This window comes from Chiloscyllium plagiosum, chromosome 13 (genome assembly GCF_004010195.1).
Source record: "Chiloscyllium plagiosum isolate BGI_BamShark_2017 chromosome 13, ASM401019v2, whole genome shotgun sequence".
In the NCBI taxonomy this organism is placed as follows: Eukaryota; Metazoa; Chordata; class Chondrichthyes; order Orectolobiformes; family Hemiscylliidae; genus Chiloscyllium; species Chiloscyllium plagiosum.
The window spans coordinates 77,819,172-77,843,836 of NC_057722.1; the positions used below are offsets into that span (position 1 = coordinate 77,819,172).

General features: G+C 43.6%; 1 protein-coding gene across 3 annotated transcripts in view; it reads right to left on the reverse strand.

The window, feature by feature from the left end:
• The window catches only part of LOC122556217 (plastin-1-like), a 155,364-nt gene that overhangs the window by 79,226 nt on the left and 51,473 nt on the right, over positions 1-24,665 (reverse strand). For all 3 annotated transcript variants that reach the window (XM_043702777.1, XM_043702778.1, XM_043702779.1), the window contains exons 2-3: positions 9,270-9,378; positions 5,593-5,756 (exon numbers count right to left, since the gene is read on the reverse strand). In XM_043702777.1, coding sequence (XP_043558712.1) covers positions 5,593-5,756; positions 9,270-9,339 — 234 coding nt within the window. In that variant the 5' untranslated portion in view covers positions 9,340-9,378. The remainder of the gene's footprint in view (positions 1-5,592; positions 5,757-9,269; positions 9,379-24,665) is intronic.

The following is a 24,665-nucleotide window of genomic DNA, read 5'->3' on the forward strand; positions in this document are numbered from 1 at the left end:
GGACACCCTCCTGCACACATTGGACAAACACTGACCCATCTAACGAACTAGAGCTATAGCTTTCCCAATCTATATCAGGAAAGTTAAAGTCCCCCATAACAACCACCCTATTACTTTCACTCTTCTCTTGAATCATCCTCGCAATCCTTTCTTCTACGTTTCTAGGACTATTAGGAGGCCTGTAAAAAACTCCTAACAGGGTGAGCTCACCTTTCCTATTCCTAACCTCAGCCCAAACTACCTCAGATGGCGAGTCTTCATCCATCGTCCTTTCCACAGCTGTAATACTATCTTTGACAGCAATGCCACACCTCCCCGTCTTTTACCCCCACCTCTGACCCTACTTAAACGTTTAAATCCTGGAACCTGCAACAGCCAATCCTGCCCCTGTTCTACCCATGTCTCCGTAATAGCCACAACATCGAAGTCCCAGGTACCAACCCACGCTGCAAGTTCACCTACCTTATTTCGTATACTTCTTGCATTGAAGTATACACTCTTCAAACCACTTTCCTGTTTACAGGCACCCTCCTTTGAAATTGATGCCATGTTCCTAACCTCCCTACACTCCAGGTCCTGCACCCTAAAGCTACAGTCTGGGTTCCCATATCCTGACTTAGCAACAAAAATGTCACAGTGGATCGGTGAGTTGAATTTCTCAAAACATGCAATTTTAACGACCAAAGAAGCCTCATACTTCAGTTTACATGTTAGTGCATATTGCTCTGTAAACAATGAAAAGTATGTGATGTAACATGCAAGGAACTAAGTGTACCCCAGAGTAGGAAACCAAATATTTTAACCATTTGTCCTGACGATAATGTATTTACATACCACACAGCAATTGTGCCAACCAGAACACTTGTTCCCTCCTAAAGATAAATGATCAAAGATAAAAGGGAAACAGAAGAATGGGTCCAGATTTGTAATATTTGCATGTCTTTTGCAATTTGTTTGTTAATTTCCTTAACATTATTCCACAAAATGCCAACAACATCGAATGTTTACAGATAATAAACAAATCCCATTGTTTTGTCAGCTGATCTGTAACAAACTAAAGGGAGGCCAAACAGAAAAGAGATTGTGTTGGGCTTAACAAGAGGAACTTGTTGGACATTCACTCCTGAGCATGTTAGCACAAATACTCATCATATTTCAGAGAGGTTATAAGCAGGGTAATGGTACCGTAACATTTGGTCAACAATGAGGCTTGATTGTCTTTCGGTTGGACAGAACTTGAGTATTACTTTTTAAAAAAGCATTACATCATAGCTACGGACCCTGAATTCATCAGACCAGTTTGCAAAAAATACCAAAGTAGAAGGAAAACATTTACAATGCACGAGAGGACAGCAATGACCGGTTAGCAAGTGCACGGTGATTGGTTAAGGCACTATCATGGTGAATGCACCAGTGAATGTGACTGGCAGTTATCTGCCAAGCTTTACATTTTAGAGATGAAAAAACTGCAGATGCTGGAATCCAAGGTAGACAGGCAGGAGGCTGGAAGAACACAGCAAGCCAGGCAGCATCAGGAGAAGTCAACGTTTCGGGTGTCCTGAAGAAGGGTTACAATCTTTAAATTTTAAACAGCGAAGGTTAACTGATCAAAAAAGGACCAGAGAATGGCTGTCACCTATTTTGTTGGGTTTGAACAGCACAGTATTTGTGCATATTCTGTCTACAAAGATCATGAGCCTGTGGAATAATACATGCAGTTTCCAATTGAGCAAGCATGGCACACTGCCAGTCCAAGTGATAATTCTAAATTGGCGATGTATTTCTTTAAACACTATTATTGAGCAAATATTGTTGAACCGTAGAACTATATCAACTGTCAGACAGTTTGGTTCGAGATTTGCAAGCATGGGATGGTTACAGACTTTGTTTGCAGCAAACAGCTGGATGGACATGCTACTGTTTTCTATTACATTGGTATTTCTTGAGAATTTCCATGAAGTAAAGGCAAAGTCACAATAGTCAAAAAGTGTGGTGCTGGAAAAGCACAGCCAGTCAGGCAGTATCTGAGGAGCAGGAAAGTCAACGTTTCAAGCACAAGCTTATGTTCAAAATGTTGACCCTCCTCCTTGGATGCTGCCTGACCTGCTGTGCTTTGCCAGCTACATACTTTTTGATGCTGAACTCCAGCATCTGCAGTCTTCACCTTCGCAAAGTCACAACAGTCCTACTAGGCCATTTGCCTTCTTTTTATTGTTGTGGTTCTGTTCGCCGAGCTGGGAATTTGTGTTGCAGACGTTTCGTCCCCTGTCTAGGTGACATCCTCAGTGCTTGGGAGCCTCCTATGAAGCGCTTCTGTGTTGTTTCCTTCAGCATTTATAGTGGTTTGTCTTTGCCGCTTCCAGCTGTCCACTGCAGTGGCCAGGATATTGGGTCCAGGTTGATGTGCTTATTAATTGAATCTGTGGATGAGTGCCATGCCTCTAGGAATTCCCTGGCTGTTCTCTGTTTGGCTTGTCCTATAATAGTAGTGTTGTCCCAGTTGAACTCCTGTTGCTTGTCATCCGAGTGTGTGGCTACTAAGGGTAGCTGGTCGTGTCGTTTTGTGGCTAGTTGGTGTTTATTTTTTTATTTAGCGAGTGAACAGGATGTCTGACACTCCTGTTCTTTTTTTGTTTTACACTACCGCCTAACTGCAGTAGTGCTTATTTTTTCCACAGCACTCATGTTGTGTGTGTGCGCGCGCGCACACACAGGTGAGAGACACAAGGCGTACAAATCTTTATTCAGTATCCACCACCAAGAAGAAAGGAAAACACCCGAGTGGCCAGTGACAAGCAGTGCCCTTCATATCAAAAGGCAATGCTGTGTGATCAAACAGTGAAGGGGAGGGCAGGGATTAAATCAAAATAGAGTTGGAGGGGGAAATAATGCACTCCACTCCCTGCGGCGCCCATCTCTCCCTGAACAACTCCAGGGTGTTGGTGGAGACCGTGTGCTCCTCCTCCAAGGACACGCAGGCTCTGACGTAGGCTAGTTGGTGTTCATGGATATGGATCGTTAGCCGTCTTCCTGTTTGTCCTATGTAGTGTTTTGTGCAGTCCTTGCATGGGATTTTGTACACTACACTGGTTTTGCTCATGCTGGGTATCGGGTCCTTTGTCCTGGTGAGCTGTTGATGTCTGAGAGTGGCTGTTGGTTTGTGTGCTGTTATGAGTCCTAGTGGTCGTAGTAGTCTGGCTGTCAGTTCAGAAATGTTCTTGATGTATGGTAATGTGGCTAGTCCTTTGGATTGTGGCATGTCCTCATTCCATTGTCTTTCCCTTAGGCATCTATTGATGAAATTGTGGGGGGGTATCCGTTTTTGGCGAATACATTGTAGAGGTGTTCTTCTTCCTCTTTTTGCAGTTCTGGTGTGCTGCAGTGTGTTGTAGCCCTTTTGAACAGTGTCTTGATGCAACTTCTTTTGTGTGTGTTGGGGTGGTTGCTTTCATAGTTCAGGACTTGGTCTGTGTGTGTGGCCTTCCTGTATACCTTTGTGGTGAATTCTCCGTTCGGTGTTCTCTGTACCATCATGTCTAGGGATGGGAGTTGGTTGTCCTTTTCTTCCTCTCTAGTGAATCTGATTCCTGAGAGTGTGGCGTTGATGATCTGGTGTGTGTTTTCTATTTCTGTGTTTTTAAAATGATTACAAAGGTGTCATCCACATATCTGACCCAGAGTTTGGGTTGAATTTGCGGTAGGACTGTTTGTTCTAGTCTTTGCATTACAGCTTCTGCTATGGGTTCAGAGATGGGTGAGCCCATGGGTGCGCTGTTGATTTGTTCATATTTGGTTGTTGAATGTGAAGTGTGTTGTGAGGCACAGGTCCAGTAGTTTGAGTATGCAGTCTTTGTTGATATGTTCCCCGTCTCGTTGTCTGTTCTGTCTGTCCAGCAGGTTGGCTATTGTTTCTCTGGCTAGGGTTTTGTCGATAGAGGTGAACAGTGCCGTTACATCGAAGGAGACCATAGTTTCTTCCTGGTCTATGTATAGATTTCTGATGATGTCCAAGAATTCCTGTGTTGACTGTGTAAGAGTGTCTGGATCCGCTGATCAGGTGTTTCAGTTTCTGTTGTAGTTCTTTAGCCAGTTTGTGTGATGGTGTCCCTGGTAGTGATACGATGGGTCTGAGTGGAATGTCTGGTTTGTGCACTTTAGGTAGTCCTTAGAATCTGGGGGTGGTGTTGCTTTCAGGTTTCATTCTCTGTATGTCAAACCTGGTTATCGGTCCAACACGTCGACCTGGACCCAATATGCCGGCCACTGCAGCGAACAGCTGGAACTGACAACCGGAAGCGGCAGAGACAAACCACTATAAATGCTGAAGGAAACAACACAGAAGCGCTTCACAGGAGACTCCCAAGCACTGAGGATGTCACCTCGACAGGGGACGAAACGTCTGCTACACAAATTCCCAGCTCGGCGAACAGAACCACGACAACGAGCACCCGAGCTACAAATCTTCTCTCAAACCTTGAATGCCTTCTTTTTAAACCATGTGATTAATTCAAACTACACTTTCCATCACCATCAGCTCTCGACCACACACCAACCTCACTTGGAACCATAAATCATCATTCATTCCCAAGCAGTAGATCAAAATCATGCAATCACTTCCTAATGGGGCTCTAACTATAATGCAATGGCTGAAGCCAACAGCTCTCACCCCTTTCTTCGGGTCTATTGACTGGTGATCTCTTTCACTTTTAGAGAAATTGTTTTCTTTAAGTCACCCTTCCACAGTCTTCCATCTTTTTGAAGGCCAATTGGGAAGATGAAGAGGAGTCAGCTCAGGGATAGATATGCTCTAGAAGATGTTCAACAGCTGGGAACTTTGCAGTCGGAATATGGTGTGGTATAGGTAAAAGAAAAATTAAACAGCATTCCTGAAATTTGTCTTCTGTGAGAAAGCATGAGGCGGCACGGTGGCATAGTGGTTAGCACTGCTGCCTCACAGCGCCAGAGACCCGGGTTCAATTCCCGCCTCAGGCGACTGACTGTGTGGAGTTTGCACATTCTCCCAGTGCCTGCGTGGGTTTCCTCTGGATGCTCCGATTTCCTCCCACAGACCAAAAATGTGCAGGTTAGGTGAATTGGCCATGCTAAATTGCCCGTAGTGTTAGGTGCAGGGGTAAATGTAGGGGAATGGGTCTGGGTGGGTGCGCTTCGGCGGGTCGGTGTGGACTTGTTGGGCCGAAGGGCCTGTTTCCAAACTGTAAGTAATCTGTAAGTAATCTAATCTAAAAAAAGAATAGAGTAAACAGGGGGCTTGAAAGAATCAGATTCAAACCCAGACCCAATGTAACCAGCAGTACTCCAGGATGACGACGATGACAACAACAAGAGAAAAGAAGCACGACTCAAGTAGGAGATCAGATCAAAACGCAGACAGATGATCCCAGAAGAATCCAAAATAGAAGTAGAGGTATTCAATAAGGAACCGGGGCTATTTCACTTGGTTTACAATGCAACTCTTGGTTAGTTGCTGCAGCAGCACAATTGCAGCAGCACAACTTTGGAAATGTACCAAAAGGACATATAACAAGAAAAAAAATCTACAAATGGCTGAAAACAAACACGAGGTTCACTCACCGAGACAAATTCTTCAAAACTGATCTTTCCATCCTTGTTGTGGTCTCCTACATTAAGGATCTGTTCCACAATTTCTCGCACCTTGTACCCAGGTAAAGGAAGGTTTGCCTCCTTAAAGAGATCTTGAAGTTCGTAATCACTGACGTAGCCAGAATTGTCAAGATCTTTTGAAAAGAAAATCCTCAGGTTTAACGCAGTCTGCAGCACAACAGCCAATATGATGTACACACCATATTCATCCAGTGGTCATCTGTGTGTCCACCCCTGCCCCACCCACAGTTTGAAAAGATTAATAATTCAATTAGCATCATGTTTAGAGTTTATCAAATACTTTCAACAAATCATGCTCACTGATTTGAAGATGCCGGTGTTGGACTGGGGTGTACAAAGTTAAAAACTTCTACCATTACAACCGTATCATTCTTACAGATAACCGGAGATCTCCCTCCATACTTGCTTCTCAATTTCTCGCTGACTACTGGGGATCTTTTCTTCTTTCTCAGTTGCACCCATACAACTTCACTGGATGATATCCCAGGAATATCTTCCCCAATTACACTGATGATATTACGGTTTAAAAAGAGGTGTACTTTGATCTTTTTTTGTAAAATATAAAAAATAAGTTTGCGAAAGAGGTGGCAAGCAGCCTACTCAGAGCCATTGGCGAAAACAGTTTGAGGCGCCTTGGGGATTTTTTGAAAGTTGGAATGAGAGGCAGCCTGAATGGGCAGTGCAGGGTCCCACAGAACCAGGATTGTTAGTTTATTTAGTAGCAGTTATTGCTGGCTTTTGAAGTTGAGTGGAACCTGTGGAATATCTCTCCCCACATCTTACACAGAAACAGATAGACAGACACACACACAGACACGGTTTTGTCCTGACATTTTTCCCTCCTGGACTGGAGGATTACACGTCAAACAACCTTTTTTTAAAAACTGATTTTGTCACTGCCAAGGGTATGTTTATGGAATATTACTATAAAGGAACCTCGATTATCCGAAGGACGTGGGCGGGGAGTTTGTAGTACAGTTAATCAAATGCTGGATAATCGAATGCTGGATAATCAAATGCTGGATAACAGTTTAGCCAAGCAGCGGAACTTTGCAATCTTGCCAGATAACCCGACATTTGAATAATCGAATGCTAGATAATCGAGGTGGTCCTGTATATTGAAACAGTTACTTTTTAGTGGTTAAATAATCTAATATTCTGTTAAGGTTTCCAATAAAATTAAGTTATTCCAATTTCTTCTTTCTTTTGTTGTATTTTCACGAAAGCATATGAATAAAGTGTGTTTTGCTTCAAATCTGGCAGTGTGACCAATTGAATTATATTCAGATCACAAAACCTTTAAAATAAGAGTCTAGACTATCTTCTCAATATATTTTGAGGTGGTTTGGTCTGGTCCATAACAACTGCTGTAATGTCAGGCCGAACCAAAAATGCCACTCCTCCTCCCCTCTTGCCGCCACCACCACCACCCCCCATTTCTATCATCCCTATAACATCTACACTCCAGAACATTAAACTGCCATTCCTGTCCATCCCTGAGCCAATTTCTGAAGTAGCTGTGATATCCCAGTCCCATGTTCCCAACCATGCCCCAGTTAAGATCTGGGAATTTCTGAGGATCAGGTCTGAATGCCCACTGGTCTCTTGAGATATTGGGATAGGTGGATAAAGTGAAGGTGGTATATGGGATACTTGCCTTTATTAGTCAAGGCATAGAGTTGAGAGCAGGGAGGTGATGCTGGAACGGTGTATAACTTGGAGTCGGGCAAAGCTAGAGTATTGTGTGCAGTTCTGGAATCCATAATCTAGAAGGATGGAATTGCAATGGAGAGGGTCCAGAATAGATTTATCAGGATGGTGCCTGGGCTGAAGAGTTTCAGTTATGAAGGGAGATTGGACAGACTGGGGTTAGTTTCCTAACAGCAGAGGAGAATGAAAGGGGTCACAATTGATATGGATGAAATTATGAGGGACTCATACAGGAAGGAACCTTTCCTCTTAATGGAAAGATCAATGACCAGGGGGCATAGATTTAAGGGAAAAGGCAGAAGGGAAAACCTTATTCACCCAGAGGGCAGTGGGAATCTGGAATTCGCTGCCTGTAAGGATAAAGTCATAAGTCACACAACGTTGAAACTTTATTGCTGGAACAGCACAGCAGGTCAGGCAGCATCCAGGGAACAGGAGATTCGACGTTTTGGGCACAGGCCCTTCTTCAGGAATCATAAGTCACACAACACCAAGTTACAGTCAAACAGGTTTATTTGAAATCACAAGCTTTTGGAGCACGGTTCCTTTGGCACTCCGAAAGCTTGTGATTTCAAATAAAACTGCTGGACTGTAACCTGACGTTAAGAGACTTCTGTCTTTGTCCACCCCTTTGGCACCTCCACATCTTGGCCTGTAAGGATGGTAGGGGCAGAAAACCCTCAGCATTGAATGAGTATTTAGATGGGCAATTGTGATACCAAGGCTATGGGCCAAGTGCTGGAATAACAGGATTCGAATATTTAGATGGTTGTTTTGACCAATGCAGACATCATGGGCTAAAGGGCCTTTCTGTCTGCTGTGGATGTCTGATTTCCACCTTGAATTATGCAAGGCAAGTCAGACCAAAAACAGAAATTGCTGGAGAAACTCAGCAGGTCTGGCAACATCTGTAGAAAGAAAGTCGAGCTCATGTTTTGTGCCCAGAGACCCTTCTTCAGAGAAGTCAGATCAGTGTCTCACACACCGGTTTTGCTCTCTGGGCTGAACTAATATGGTTATTCCTGCTAGACCACCAGTGCACAGAAGAGACTCTTGCACAGTACAGTGTGCAGCTATAGCTAGAGTCTAGATTAGAGTGGTGCTGGAAAAGCACAGCAGGTCAGGCAGCATCCGAGGAGCAGGGGGGTGGGGGTGGGGGGGGGGGTGTTGGGGGAAAGAGAGAAAGAGAGGAAATGAGGAAACTAGTGAGGTCCATATTGATGCCCTGGGGTTGAAGTGTTCCGAGGCAGAAGAGGAGGTGTTCTTCCTCCAGGCGTCAGGTGGTGAAGGAGTGGCAGTTGTTATGGTTTGAGGGGTGGGGTTTGAGGGCAGAGGTGCAGGATGTGAATGAGATGCATTGGAGGGCATCTTCAACCACGTGGGAAGGGAAATTGTGGTCTTTAAAGAAGGAGGCCGTCTGGTGTGTTCTGTGGTGGAGCTATAGCTAGAGATAAAGGTGGGCTGGAGCCACAGCGTGGAGGTTACCTGCAGGCAGTGCTGTGTTGGTGAAGCCCAAGGTGGTTCACTGAAGGTGAAATGGAAAATTCCAGTCGGCGTCTGATCCATGGAACTGTCTTTAGAATAATTATCCCTGATTCCTATCCCTAATCACCATTCTCCCCATTCAACTCAGCCTTCTCTGGAGGGCAGGAGGACCTGGTTGTCTAGTGTCCAATAACACTATCTTCCACACCCCTTATCAAAAATCCTGCCTCCCCGCTTTCTTGCTGGCTACAACAAAAGGGCTTTTTTTTTTCCAAATCATGCATTGATCAATATTTCATTACCACAGTATTTTCTTAAAAGGTCAGAAGGTAATTACAGTGGCTCAGACACAAAGGGCTTTTGTTTCATCAAAACGTAGCGAGAGGGGACACAGTCTCAGTTTGTTTTAATATAACAGACAGAAACCATACCTATTTTGTTAAAGGCTTCCTTCATTTCCTCCAGTTCTTCCCGAGAGATGTGAGTTGTGTGGTTTTCCATTTTTAACCAAAGTCGACGGCTTTCTTTACGATCTCGGACCTAATTTCAATGCAAGATCAATTCAAAGCCTTTTAGTTCTTCAGATATGGGAAAAACAAAATGCACAAGAGAACAATCTGTTTTGAAAAGGTGTGTCTGTTTGTTTAAAAACTCTATCACCAAAGTAAGACTATTACTCATGACTAGTGATAGTTGGCCCTTTCACAACCACACCAAGAACATTTACTGAGGCTGAGGGTGCTTTCTGAAGTCAACTCCTAACATTATAATGCCTTTCTTTGTAATTTGTACATGAAAAGCATACTAATGTCTGCCACTAAAAATGACCAGGTAAAACTTTACCAACTCACCCCATGTGTTTCAACCTTTCCTCATCACAAACTGTTGTTTACCAGCTAGAGGATATCATTGCCTAGAATGGGCACAATATTATTCTCCACCCATTTTTAATATATTTCATACAAAGCTGAACTTATCACAAAAGAAATTACAAAACTTATTCATAGATCCCTGAAGTCAGCAGAGCACATGATCAGAATAGTTAAGGCATTATATGGGACACTTACTTTCATCAGTCGAGACACAGAGTATAAGATCAAGGACATAATGTTGGAGTTGTACAGAGCGTTAGGCTACAAATGGAGTACTGCGTGCAGTTCTGGTCACCTCACTATAGGAAGGATGTGATAGCAATAGAGGAGGTACACAGGAGGTTCGCCAGGATGTTGCCTAGGCTGGAGAAAGAGAGCTATAAAAGGAGAGATGAGATGGACTTGGATTGTTTTCTTTAGAGCAGAGAAGATTGAGGGGGAACATGATTGAGGTGTGTAAAATTATGAGGGACATGGACAGGGTGAGTAGAAAGCTGTTGTTCTGCTTCATTGAGGGGTCAACCACAAGAGAGGGCTGTTTAAGGTAAGGGGCAGGAGATGCAGAGGAGATTTGCGAAAAAAAAACTTTTCACTTAGCAGGCAGTGGGAATCTGTAATGCACTGCCTGGGAGGGGAAGGCAGGGGATGCTGGAAACCTACAATCTTTACAAAATATTTGGATAAGCACTTCAAACATTATAACATTCAAAGATTTGTGATAGGTGCAGGAAATTGGGATTAGCTCAATTTTAGCGGCAGTCATGTCAGTTCAGACTTGATGGGCTGAAGGGCCTTTTCTGCATTATATGATTGAAGAAGATGGGAGCAGCACGGTGGCTCATGGTTAGCACGGCTGCCTCACAGCGCCAGGGATCTGGGTCCAATTCCAGCCTCAGCCGACTGTCTATGGAGTTTGCATATTCCCTCAGTGTCTGCGTGGGTTTCCTCTGGGAGCTCCGGTTTCTTCCCACAGTCCAAAAATGTGCAGGGTAGGTGAAACTGACCATGCTAAATTGACCATAGTGTTCAGGGATGTGTAGGTTAGGTGCATTAGTCAGGGGTAAATGTAGAGTGAAGGGGAATGGGTCTGAGTGGGTTACAGTCCAGAGGACGGGTGTGGACCTGTTGGGCCGAGGGACCTGTTTCCACAGGGCAGGGATACTATGATTGAACAGGTCTCGCGAGTAGCTGTGGCTGAAGTACTGCCAGCCCTCAACTTTAACGGTGAAGTCTAGACTTGATGGAAAGTAGATGATCAGTACCAATGATTAATAAAAGGTTATGCTGCAACCACGTGACAATCTGCATTATTACTGGTCTGTGGAGTTTGACTACATTCTGTCAATAGTACTAACGACTTGGGCTACAGATCCAGCCAAGCGTCTCCAGATTGGTGACAACATTAATATCTACCCAACAATATGGAACATTGTCCAGCTATGTCCGAAATTGCGGTCCTTGAAGAAATCCTGAAATGTGTTTTGCCTCCAGCACAGTAACTTTACCTAATGCTTACATTATCCCTCATAACATAAGAAACCAAGACATGGGTAATGTGGTACTGAAAGATCCAACACACCTTTATAATAACTCCAATGTACACCAATGTTATCATCACTGGCTCATTCTACTATTTAGCTATTCAGCTACAAAAGGTAGCTTCAAGAGATTCGAGTTAAGCTGGATTCTGAGACCTTTACACCCTCAGCTTACATTCTATGAAATAGTGACATCAAGAGCATGTCTCTGAAAGAGGTGCACTGATAAACCAATTGTGAGACATGACTCAACAAATTCAACATGGACAATTACCACCTCAGCCAATAGCCAAGTGATGGAAGGTGACATCAATAGCACTATCATAGAGTAATAGGGACAGACAGCACAGAAACAGACCCTTTGGTCTTACTCATACATGGCAACCAGATACAGTACAACCTCAATTATTCAGACATCGATTATTTGAATTTCAGATTATTCAAACAAGATCTCAAGGTCCCAACGTTTAGGTAAACCATGTTATCCGAACATTCGATTATCCAAACATTCAGTTACCCAAACAAAAAACTCCCCACTCATGTCATTCAGATAATGGAGACTGCCCAGTGTATTAAATTAATCTCGTCTCATTAGCCAGCACTTGGTACATATCCCTCCAAACCCTTCCTATTCATATACCAATCCAGATGCCTTTTAAATGTTGAAATTGTACCAGCCTCCACCACTCCCTCTGACAGCTCATTCCATTCATGCACCACCTTTTGCATGAAAAAGTTGTCCATCTTTCCCCTCTCATGGCACAGTGGCTGAGTGGTTAGCATTGCTGCCTCACAGCACTATGGACCCAGGTTCAATTCCAGCCTGGGACGACTGTGTGGAGTTTGTACATTCTCCTATACCTGCGTGGGCTTCCTTCAGGTGCTCAGTTTTCCTCCCATGGTCCAAACATGTGCATGTTAGGTGATGATTCAGAGATGCTGGTGTTGGACTGGGGTGTATAAAGTTAAAAATCACACAACACCAGGTTATAGTCCAACAGGTTTAATTGGAAGCACACTAGCTTTCGGAGCTTTCATCAATCACCTGATGAAGGAGCATTGCTCCGAAAGCGAGTGTGCTTCCAATTAAACCTGTTGGACTATAACCTGGTGTTGTGTGATTTTTAACCATGTTAGGTGAGTTGGCCTTGCTAAATTGCCCAGTGTCCAGGAATGTGTAGGCTAGGTGCATTAGTCAGGGGTAAATGTAGAGTGAAGGGGAATGGGTCTGAGTGGGTTGATTTGCGGAGGGTCGGTGTGGACTCGTTGGGCCCAAGGGCCTGCTTCCACACTGTGGGAATGCTATGATTCCCCTTAAACTTATGCCCTCCAGTTTTGGAGTCCCCCACTCCACGCAAAAGACCTTGGTTATTTACCCTATGACCCTCAGGATTTTATATCCAGGAAAACTCCAGGAAAAACTCCAGGAATGCTCCAGGAAAAACAGCCCTCGTCTATGCAGTCTCTCCCTATAGCTCAAATGCTCCAACCCCAGTAACATCCTGGAAAATGTTTTCTGAACTCTTTCAAGTTTCACAAAATCCTTACCATAGCATGGTGACCAGAACTGCACAGATTATTACAACAGTGGCCTAACCAATGGTCCTGTACACCTCCTATACGCAGTGCTCGGACCAATAAAAAGGAAAACATTCCAAACACCTTCTTTGTTATCCTATCTATCTGTGAATTCACTTCCAAGGAAATATGAATGTGCACTCTAAGTTCTCTTTGTTCAACACTTCAATCAGCACTTGCTCAACAATTGAATTGTTCACTCATGCTGACAAGTTGGGGTTCAACCAGGCTTATTCGACCTCCGACCTCAATGAAGGCTTGCCTCAAACATGCATAAAAACAACTGAGCAGAGGAGAGAGTGACAACCTTTGACATGAAAGGAGCATTTGACAGACATCAAGGAGCCCTAACAAATGGAGTCAATAGGAATCAGGGGAGATTGATTCCAACAATGGGACATACTTGGCACATGGGAAGGTGGGTGGAGTGTGGGGTTCTGGAAAAGCACAGCAAGTCAGGCAGCATCCAAGGAGCAGGAGAATCAATGTTTCGGCCATAAGCCCTTCATCAGGAATGAAGGAGATCTTATGTCCGTTAGGTCAAATCTCCTGCTCCTCGGATGCTGCCTGACCTGCTGTGCTTTTCCAGCACCACACTCTTGACTCTGATCTCCAGCATCTGCAGTCCTCACTTTCTCCTAGTTGATTTCCACATGGGAAGACGGGTATGACTGTTAGAGGTCTGTCATCTCAGCCCCAGGACATTTCTGCAGCAGGCCTCAGTGTCCTCGGCCCAACCATCTTCATTAATGACTTTCCTGTCATCATAAAGGTCAGAAGTGGGGATGGTCAGTGAGTCATTCATGACTCCTCAATACTGAAGCAGTCAGTCAATGCTCAAATACACAAGACCTGGACAACATTAAGGCACGGGCTGATAAATGGCAAGTAACAGAAAATCCAATCCTTGTCCCATCACATTCAATGGCATTACCATAGATCATCCCCCATTATCACATCATGGGGCTACCATTGGCTAGAAACTGAATTGGACTAGACGTATAAATACAGTGGCTACAAAAACAGGTCAGAGTTGCAGTAAGTAACTCATCTCCTAACTTTACAAAGCCTGCCCACCATAAACAAGTCCCAAGTCAAGAACGACAACAGAATAACACCACTTGTCTGAATGAGCACAGCTCCAACACCACTCAGGAAGCTTGACACCATCCAAGATAAAGTAATTCACTTGACAGGGGCCATATCTCATTCCTTAAACATGCACTCCCGTCACCACAAACAGGGGTGGCAGTGTGTACCACAAGATGCACTGCACAAACTCAAAGACTCCTCTGACAGCACCTTCTAAACCCACAAACTCTGCCATGTACAAGGGCGAGGACAACAAATACATGGAAACACTACCATCTGCAATTTCCCCTTTGGCCTGGATTAACAAATCTATTGTCATTGCTTCTCTGTCGCTGGGTCAGAGTCCAGGAACTCTCTCTGTAACAGCTCTATGAGTGTTCAAGAAGAAAGCTCACCACCAGCTTTCTGAAGGGCAAATAAATAAGAACAAAAGATGCCCATATCCTGTGAATGAATAAGAGACATTTTACAGACAACAGGAATCATCCAGTTTCAGCAAAGCCTTTTCATTTGTATGTTCCAAACATTGCCTTGCCCTTAGTGATTTCAAGCCCTATTTCTGATTCCAACATGGAACCAGAGCAATGCTTTATGCTTCTCCAAACTATGGCTGACCAGGTAACCAGAAAATTATACTAGCCCAAGACCATTTTATTGTTGTATGGTGAGTTCAAGTAAAGTAGACTGAAAACAGTGGAGAGGCAATGGTGTTATCAGCCTCATTCCTGGTGAAGGGCTCTTGCCCGAAACATCGATTCTCCTCGGATGCTGGCTGACCTGCTGTGCTTTTCCAGCACCTCTCTCTCGACTCTGATCTCCAGCATCTGCAGCCCTCACTTTCTCCTAGTTAGACTGTTAATCCAGAGACCCAAAAAAAAAAACGCTCTGGGAATCTGGATTCAAATCCTGCCACAGCTGATGGTGGAATTTGAATTCAATAAAAATCCATGGTCCCAAAAAAACCGATCTTGCTCATTATCGGGGGAAGGAAATTGTCATCCTTACTGGATCTGGCCTATTTGTGACTCCAGACTCACAGCAATGTGGTTGACTCCTAACTGCCCTCTGCGCAATAAGGACTGGCCATAGACACCCTCACCCCATGAATGAATAAGAGAAATCCTAACTGATATGCACTAATGTCACATTTTCATGCCCTGTCCAACTGCCACACAAACTGCTATCAAGTGAGATTCAGTGAAGTAAAGAGGGCCAAAGGCTCAGAGTGCAGAAGCAGTGAATCAAATCGCTGAGGAGGATGGGGCAGGGGTAAGGTTGCCCCATAGCCTTGTTTGGGAGAATGACAGTTTCCAAGTTACAAATTCGACACTTTCATAAGTATTAACGTGCAATTTTAAAAAAAATTTAACCTCTCTTTTTAATCAGCCTGTTCAGAGACATGATGACACGTCTTGGGAGTAGGTGGGGCATGAACCTAGGCCTCCCGGTCTAGGGACAGGGACACTACCACTATGTCACAAGAGGGCTCCTAACATGTTTATCTTTAAAAAAAGCCACATGTAACATAAGGCTGGCATTGAAAGAGACTAATTGTTCTAATATGCAAAATGGTAGAGTCTGCATGATCCAAAGCACATCTTGGTAAAATTATGAAAAACTTTTGTATATTCAGTTGTCTGTTAGGAAACGCCAGAATGCAAGTCAGAGTTTAATCATAATCCATCTGGATTTTGTGAATTATTTTAAGGCAACTTCTGTTGCGTTCTTGCTATTTACTGGAGAAGATTTCACCTTGAATTACTTCAAAACACACAAATGAAAAAAGTGAGATTGTCTGACATGACATCATTAAACAGTGCGATTAAGCAATATATTAAAAAGGAGCAGACTGCAGGAACATTTTCAGAAAGCCATTCAAAAATAAACTGTTCTATTCGTGACATTGGTTAGGCCACTTTCGGAATAGTGTGCACCATTCTGGTCTCCCTGCTTTGGAAAGGATATTGTGAAACTTGAAAGAGTTCAGAAAAGATTTAAGGATGTTATCGGGATTGGAGGATTCGAGCTATAGGGAGAGAGGCTGAATAGTCTGGGGCTGTTTTCCCTGGAGTGGAGGCTGAGGTTTATAAAATCATGAGGGGCATGGAGAGGGTAAATAGACAAAGTCTTTTCCCTGGAGTGGGAGAGTCCAGAACTAGAGGGTAGAGGTTTAAGGTAAGAGGGGAAAGATTTAAAGAGACCTGAGGGGCAACATTTTCATGCAGAGGGTGGTGCTTGTATGAAATGAACTACCAGAGGAAGTAGTGGAGGCTGGTACAATTACAACATATTAAAAGGCATCTGGATGGGTATACGGATAGGAAGGGTTGAGAGGGATATGGGCTAAGTTCTGGCAAATGGGACTAGAATAATTCAGTATTCCTGTTTGGCATGGACGAGTTGGACCGAAGGGTCAATTTCCATGCTATATATCTCTGATTCTATGACAAGAGGATCTCATTTACAATTAATGCCTGGTGCTCATTCCATCCATTTGCAAGTCCCTTCATTCCAACCAGAGGCTGGATCCTGAAGTCCTGACACTTGTGTTAATGAGTTCTGGCATCCGTGCAATTACATTAAGTATAATGCAGAATGACCATCAGAACATCTGCTTCCTGTGTAATAGCATGGAACAAATAGTGGTACAGGGAGCACTGGTCAAATGGAAACAGTGGAACAATGGCCACAAATCTGACTTCGAGCACATAGCACTAGAGCTCACTACCCTTTACCATAACGTGTCTTTGAAAGAGCAGACTGGCAGCATCATCTGACATCAGCAAACTCTGTCCAATCCACTCCTGAGCAAACAGGTGACACAGGCCCCACCTGGGCCAATGTTTTAAAAAAAAGTCAATAAAAGGGGAAGCGCTGGATTTACATTCTGCCAGTCTCAATGGGAATGGATGGATCGTTTGTCATATCTGCTCCACCCAAACATGGGCGTGAACAAACTTTCAACCCTTAATAGTTATACTTTATATCATGTTCAGTAAGAGCGCGTGCAGAGTTACCGTATTACAAAGATCTGTCAGACCCACAGTCTGCTGATTAAAAGCTGTTATACTTTCCACGGTATAGCAAAAGTGCCAAATATATTAATTGAACAAAAACAATATAAAAGGGAGCCACTCAATAGATGCAGTGAGGCATGGAGTCGAAAAGTGCTGGGAAAAGCCTAGCAGGTCAGGCAGCATCCGAGGAGCAGGAGAATCTACGTTTCAGGAATAAGCCCTTCATCTCCTACTCTTTGGATGCTGCCTGACCTGCTGGGCTTTTCCAGTGCCACACTTTTTGACTCCGACTCTCCAGCAACTGCAGTCCTCACTTTCTCCTAGTACTGTAGTGGAGGCAGGGATGGAACGTGGGGAAATATATGGTGACATATTGAAAAATGTCTATATTACAGAGGTTGTTATGACCATGAGGGAGGGCAACATGGTCTTGTGTCATATGCAAACTTGGCAACAGTGCCCTCAATGCAATGAGCCATGAATTTAATTCATTTCTCTATGGAAGCTGCCTGACCTGCTGAGGTTCTCCAGTAGTCACTCAAAAAGGAACCAGACCAGGAGGGCATGGATTTAAACTGACTTGCAAAAGGATGCGAGACAAAACACAGCAAGTCTGGTGGAGGCAGGCTCAATCGGTAGAATCAACAGAACATTGCTGAAAATAGTGTGCAAGATTATGGAGAAAAAGCAGAGATTAGCACGGAGGTAATGCTGCTTATTTGAAGTGCTAGTGCAGACACAATAGGCTAAATGGCCTCCTTCGGTGCTGTAACACATCTGTAATTTTCTGCTTTTATTCTTAAGTGCTGCAAATTTACAAAACCAGTTCTTCCATGCAAATCCAACACAAACATTGTGGATGCTTAACGATACTGTGAGATGATCGAGCAAACTATTACCAATAGTTCAAGGAGGAAGCTCGCTATTTCATCCACGAACAACTTGAGGTGGTCAGAAACACTGATGATGTACACCCAAAAGAATTAAGAATTAATTTGAAAAATAAGTGTGGAATTGTTAAAAATAACCACTGACGTCTTAGCAAGTAATTTCAAATTACTCCTCAGTGCCTTTTCTTCAAAGTTAAAAATCACACCACATCAGGTGATAGTCCAACAGATTTATTTGGAATCACTAACTTTCAAAGCACTGCTCGGTGTCATCCGCAAAGTTTTTGATCATACACCTAACATTCAGTCTGGGTCACATGTTTACTCAGATTGCTATTATACGTGGTTGACTGACTGACTGACTAGTAGACTGGCTGGCTGCTTGCAAACAGACTTATTGATGAACGAACAGAGAATAAACTGGGGATTTCTTATCCTGAAGAATTTCATGTCGTGATGGCAAAAAGCAGGCTTAAAGGCATAGTGGCCTGGATCTGAACAATAGAGTGCATCACAAATACATGCCAAACCGTTGATTTCACCTGGGAATCACTATGTGCAATCACAAAAATTTCCCTGAGCTTCCTGTTGCCTGCCACCTCAACATACCACCATGCTCACTGGCCAACATCTGTGTCTTGGGAAGAACAGCATCTCATTTTCCACTTAGGGAAACCCTTTAGCCTTCAGGATTCAATATCAAGCTTGCAAATGATAGGGCCATGTGTCGGACGCCCACACCTACACCCCAGGCCCTGGTATGATATGGGCTGCTTTTAACATAGCCAACTAATGGTCCCTATTGTCAGCTTGTCTTCTTCCCTGCTTACTATCATCCAGCCCTGCGCCTGCCTAACTTACTTTCTATCTCTCCATGCTCAGCTTCCACCTACAAACTCAGACATAGCTGGAAAAACTCAGCAGGTCTGGCAGTATCCATGGAGATAAAGCAGAGTTAAAATGTTTTGTGTCCAGCAATTTCTGATTTTTTCCTGATTGCCAGCATCTGCAGTTCTTTGGTTTTCAGTCTCCACTCTTCCTTTACTCCTTCCTGTCCTCCAACCCCACCATCAGCATTTATGCCATCTTCTCGAGATCTTATTGGTTCTGAAGAAGGGGTGCTAGACTGAAAATGAGGTGCATGTTTGTGCGCACGTGCATGGTGTCCCTACGTACATGAATGTTAGTTCATGGATTTTCAGTGGAAAATGTGTTACATGTGTATGGAACATTCGTACATCTGCATTTTTGGTAATGCTACACAAATCGGCAAACTCTATATTTGAATGGTGAAAATATGTGCAGTTATGTGAACACAAAAATCCCAGGCTTACTGCTTGAAAGCAGTGTTGAACAGATATTTTAACCTAGTAACTGGTAAATTATTTCTGAACCATCTCCAATTTAATCACGCCCTTCCTATAGAAGGGCGACGACAACTGTACACAGTACCCTAGAAGAGGCCTCACCAACATCCTGTACAACCTCAACATGTCACACTCCTATACTCAAAAGGTCTGAGCAATGAAGGGAAGCATGCTAAATGCCTTCTTAACCACCCTGTCAACCTGTGACAAATTTTAAAAAAAAGGTACATACCTGAACCCTTAGGACTCGGTCTAACAGTACTAATCAAAGCCCTACATTCACTTGTCTAAGTCCTGCCCTGGTTTATTTCACCAAAATGCAACACTTCACATTTATCCACATTAAACTTCACCAGCCACTCCTCAACCCATTGACCCAACTTTTCAAGATCCCTTTGTAAATCTTGGATACCCTCCTTTACAGTTGAGTATATTGGTGTCACCAATTTTGGGGTCATCTGCAAACTTACCAGCCATGCCTCCTGCACTCTCATGCAAATCATTTATGTAATGTGGACTCAGAACCAATCCCTGTGGAACACCGCTGGTCACAGGCTTCCACACCAAAAAAATAACTAACTTACTGTCAAGTCAACTGTATCCAATTGGGAAGCTCACCCTGAATGACATGTCATATAACTTTATGACTAAAGCCTTTGACAAGATTCCACATGTAAACTACATCTGTCACTCTGCCCTCCAAACCTTGGGTTACTTTCTCAAAATACTCAATCAAGTTTGAGACATGATTCTTTTACATAAACCCATGCTGACGATCCCAAAATCAGTCCCTGCCTCTCTAAATGCATGTAAATCCTATCTTTCAGAATCACCAACAACTTACTCACCGCTGATGTCAGAGTCACAGGTCCATAGCTCTCAGCTTCTCCTGACAGCTTTTCTTAAATAAAAGGCACCACACCCTCCAGTCCTCCGGCACCTCACCTGTGACAGTAGCTGATACAAATATCTCTGCTAGGGACACCATAATTCCTTCCCTAACTTCCCACAACGCCCTGGGATACACTTGATCGAGGATATTAATTCAATGTGACTTTCATGGTGTCAATAAGTGACTTTAGATTAAGTAAGTCTGTGCTCTGACATGACAAAGCAGGAATCCTTATATGAGAAATTGTAATAAAAGCTTCCTCTTCTGACACTGCTATTCATTTTAAGCAGATGCCTCTCAAATTCATTTCCTCCTGGCTGCAGCACAAACAATTAGCAGTAGAATTTTCACAGCCACACAAAGAACAAAGCAAGTGCGTGCTTACATTGCTGGGAGACCAGAATTTGATACCAACTCCCAGGACCAAAAGAGGACACAGAATTTGACTGCTCAAACAGCTCAATAACAACTCGGGACTAACAAGATTTGGTTGCTGCTGTAGGATAGGCAGCTGACTAAAAGGGTCATTGAGCTGAGGAGTTTAATTTGGATAAATGCAAGATATTGGATTTTGGTAAAATAAACAAGGGCAGGACTTGTACAATGAATGATCAGGCCCTGGGCAGTGTTGTAAAACATTCAGACCTAGGGGTTCAGGTACATAGTTCTTTGATATTTGTATTACAAGTAGACAGGGAGGTTAATAAAGCATTTAGCACGCTTGCCTTCATCACTCAGACCTTAGTGTACAGGAGTTAGATTAGATGATTCCCTAGTGTGGGAACAGGCCCTTCGGCCCAACAAGTCCACACCGACCCTCCAAAGCGTAGAACATAGAAAAATACAGCGCAGTACAGGCCCTTTGGCCCTCGATGTTACACCGATCCAAGCCTACCTAACCTAACTAGCCCACTATCCTCTATATGCCTATCCAATGCCCGTTTAAATGCCCATAAAGAGGGAGAGTCCACCACTGCTACTGGCAGGGCATTCCATGAACTCACGACTCGCTGAGTAAAGAATCTACCCCTAACATCTGTCCTATACCTACCACCCCTTAATTTAAAGCTATGCCCCCTCGTAATAGCTGACTCCATAACCCACCCAGACCCATTTCCCTCTGACTGATGCACCTAACACTATGGACAATTTAGCACGGTCAATTCACCTCACCTGCACATCTTTGGACAGTGGGAAGAAACCGGAGCAAACCCACGCAGACACGGGGAGAATGTGCAAACTCCACACAGACAGTCGCTCGAGGCTGGAATTGAACCTGGGACCCTGGCGCTAAGAGTCAACAGTGCTAACCACTTAGCCACCATGCCGCCCCACGGGATGTCATATTGAGGTTGGGAAAAAGTGAGAACTGCAGATGCTGGAGATCAGAATTGAAAAGTGTGGCACTGGAAAAGCACAGCAAGTCAGACAGCATCCAAGGAGCAGGGGAGTTGACGGTTTGCACATAAGCCCTTCATCAGGAATGCGGAGGTTGTACAGGACGTTGATGTGAGCTGCTCCTCGTGAAGAAGTTTGCTGCCACTTTCAACTGTAGGAAACTACAGGACCACCTGGTCTAGTGCAGTGGAGGGAAACCACTGCCTTGCCTGAAGAGTTCCTTGTACAACTAAACATTTGAATTAGGAGATGCAAGTGGCCATTCAATAAGATGAGGACTGACCTGTTTCTGTTCTGAACTCCATATTAGAATAGATTAGATTCCCTATAGTATGGAAACAGGCCCTTCGGCCCAACAGGTCCACACCAACCCTCCAAAGAGCAACCCACCTAGTCCCCTACATTTGCCCATGACTAATCCACCTAACATGGGCAATGTAGCATGACCAATTCACCCTAACCTGCACATCTTTGGACTGTGGGAGGATACACACACACACACGCACACACACACGCACACACACACGCACTGTGCAAACTCCACACAGATAGACAGTTGCCCGAGCCAGGAATCAAACCCGGGTCCCTGGCAGCAGTGCTAACCACTGAGCCACCGTACCACCAACATGTTCATGAAATTCTGATAACCCTCAATTGCTTTGTCTATCAAAGAATCAGTTGACATCTACAGTAAAAATACTCAATGACAGTTTCCACCAGCTATTTTTCCACATCATATTCTATCTGCTACAATTTACTCACTCACTCAATCCAGCCATATCCATCTGGATCCTCTTTATGTCCTCTTCACAACATTTAGCTTATTGCATGCTCTGATCCATATTGTTCAGTGATTTTGAGCAAGTATTAGGTCTCATACCTTTGAGATTCTAACTTATTCTGCCCACAAATCCATATAACACCGAAACAATGCACAACATTTATGGCACTCTTCAGTATTGACCCTTGCAGACCCATATACAACAGTTTCATACTGTATTTTAAACACCTAACCCCAGAAATAAAACAAAAATGGCAGTCCAAAATGGGACAGTGACCATCTCTGTTGATGCTGTGACTTGAAGAAGCTATTTTGTCTTGTTGTTTTCAAAGACAGGTTGTAAGACAGAGGTCATTGAGTGGTACAGCATGGAAACAGACCCTTTGGTCCATGCCAACCAGATATCCTAAATTAATCTGGTCTCATTTTCCAGAGAATGAATATCCTCCTAAACCCTTCCTATTCATATACCCATCCAGATGCCTTTTAAAACGCTGTAATTGTACCAGCCTCCACCACTTCCTCTGGCAGCTCATTCCATACACGCATCACCCTCTGCGTGAAAAATTTACCCCTCAGGACCCTTTTAAATCTTTCCCCTCTCACATTCAACTAAACAGAGGCAGGCAGCTGTGTAGGTATACTGCTCCATCTATTTCACTTCATGGTAACTGCTTTGTCTCTCTCCTCCGTTTCAAGGTGTCGTTGTTTTGATTTTTAATCCCCAAAAGATCAAAACAATGCCACAACTTAAAAAAAAAGTCTCTAAAAATGTAAACAATTTGTGAAGGGTTATGGTTTAAAGAAAATTTGGAACAGTGGAAGCAGCCTGGGTAGGGCCAGCGCTCACACACAAGGCTTTCTAATTTTTTTTTTAAGTTTTTAGGTTTAATTTTAGGCAGAAGGCTTTGGGATATTTTCTTCCTGGTTTGGAGAATTGCATGTGAGAATGTGTGTCTGAATTGGCCTTTTTGCCAAGAGTTGTGTTTATGGGAGGTTACTATATTGGAACAGCTCATGAGAAAAGCACTGCAGTGGTCAGCACTGCAGCCTCACAATGACAGAGACCTGGGTTCAATTCCCACATCAGGCAACTGTCTGTGTGGAGTTTGCACATTCTCCCAGTGTCTGCGTGGGTTTTCTCCAGTTTCCTCCCACAGTGCAAAAATAATGTGCAGATTAGGTCAATTAGCTATGCTAAATTGCCTGTTGTGTTAGTGAAGGGTTGAAAAATAGACGTTTCGGGCATAAGCCCTTCTTCCTGAAACGTCCGAAACTTCGATTCTCCTGCTCCTCGGATGCTGCCTGGCCTGCTGTGTTTTTCCAGCACCACATTTTTCAACTCTGGTACTCCAGCATCTGCAGTCCTCACTTTCTCCGTGTTAGTGAAGGGGTAAATGTACGGGAAAGGGTCTGGGTGGGTTGCTCTTCAGAGGGTCGGTATGGACTTGTTAGGCCGAAGGGCCTGTTTCCACACTAAGTAATCTTATCGGTACCGTATCTATTATTTGGCCAAGTTTTCCAATAGTTGTTATTCTAAATTCCTCTTCCTTTTGTTTGTATTTTAACTATATTAGTGTTAAATAAATTGTAATTTGTTTAACATTGAGTTGTTTGATCAGTTGCATTACATCTGGAACACAGCATGAGGCTACCTTCTTCAAAGATATTGATGGGGTCTGGTTTGGTCCACAACACACCTCAACTAAACAATTTTTTGGAAACATTTTTAATCATTTCAAATCGAGGCAGAGATTTGCATAAAGAGAGCTCTATTGATTCTACTTAGGATTTTGGATTAGTGGTGCTGGAAAAGCACAGCAGTTCAGGCAGCATTGGAGGAGCAGTAAAATCGACGTTTCGGGCAAATGCCCTTCATCAGGAATCGAGGCAGAGATTTGCATAAAGAGAGCTCTATTGATTCTACTTAGGATTTTGGATCAGTGGTGCTGGAAAAGCACAGTTCAGGCAGCATTGGAGGAGCAGTAAAATCGACGTTTCGGGCAAAAGTCCTTCATCAGGAATATAGGCAGATCTCCAACCTTCAGGCACTCTGCCTATATTCCTGATGAAGGGCATTTGCCTGAAACGTCGATTTTACTGCTCCTCGGATGCTGCCTGAACTGCTGTGCTTTTCCAGCACCACTGATCCAGAATCTGGTTTCCAGCATCTGCAGTCATTGTTTATACCTAGTTGATTCTACGTAGGAGTACTTCTTTGACACACTGACCTAGATGTAGTATTAGGTTTCAAAGTAACAAACAAAAAAATGAAGTTGAAAGTGAAAAAAGTATAAAATGTCTATTTCCCATGGCGGAATGATTCAGTTATGAACTATTCGAGGCAGGGACCGAGAGAGAGATGATATTTCACAAGTGAAAGTTGACAATCCTAATGGAGT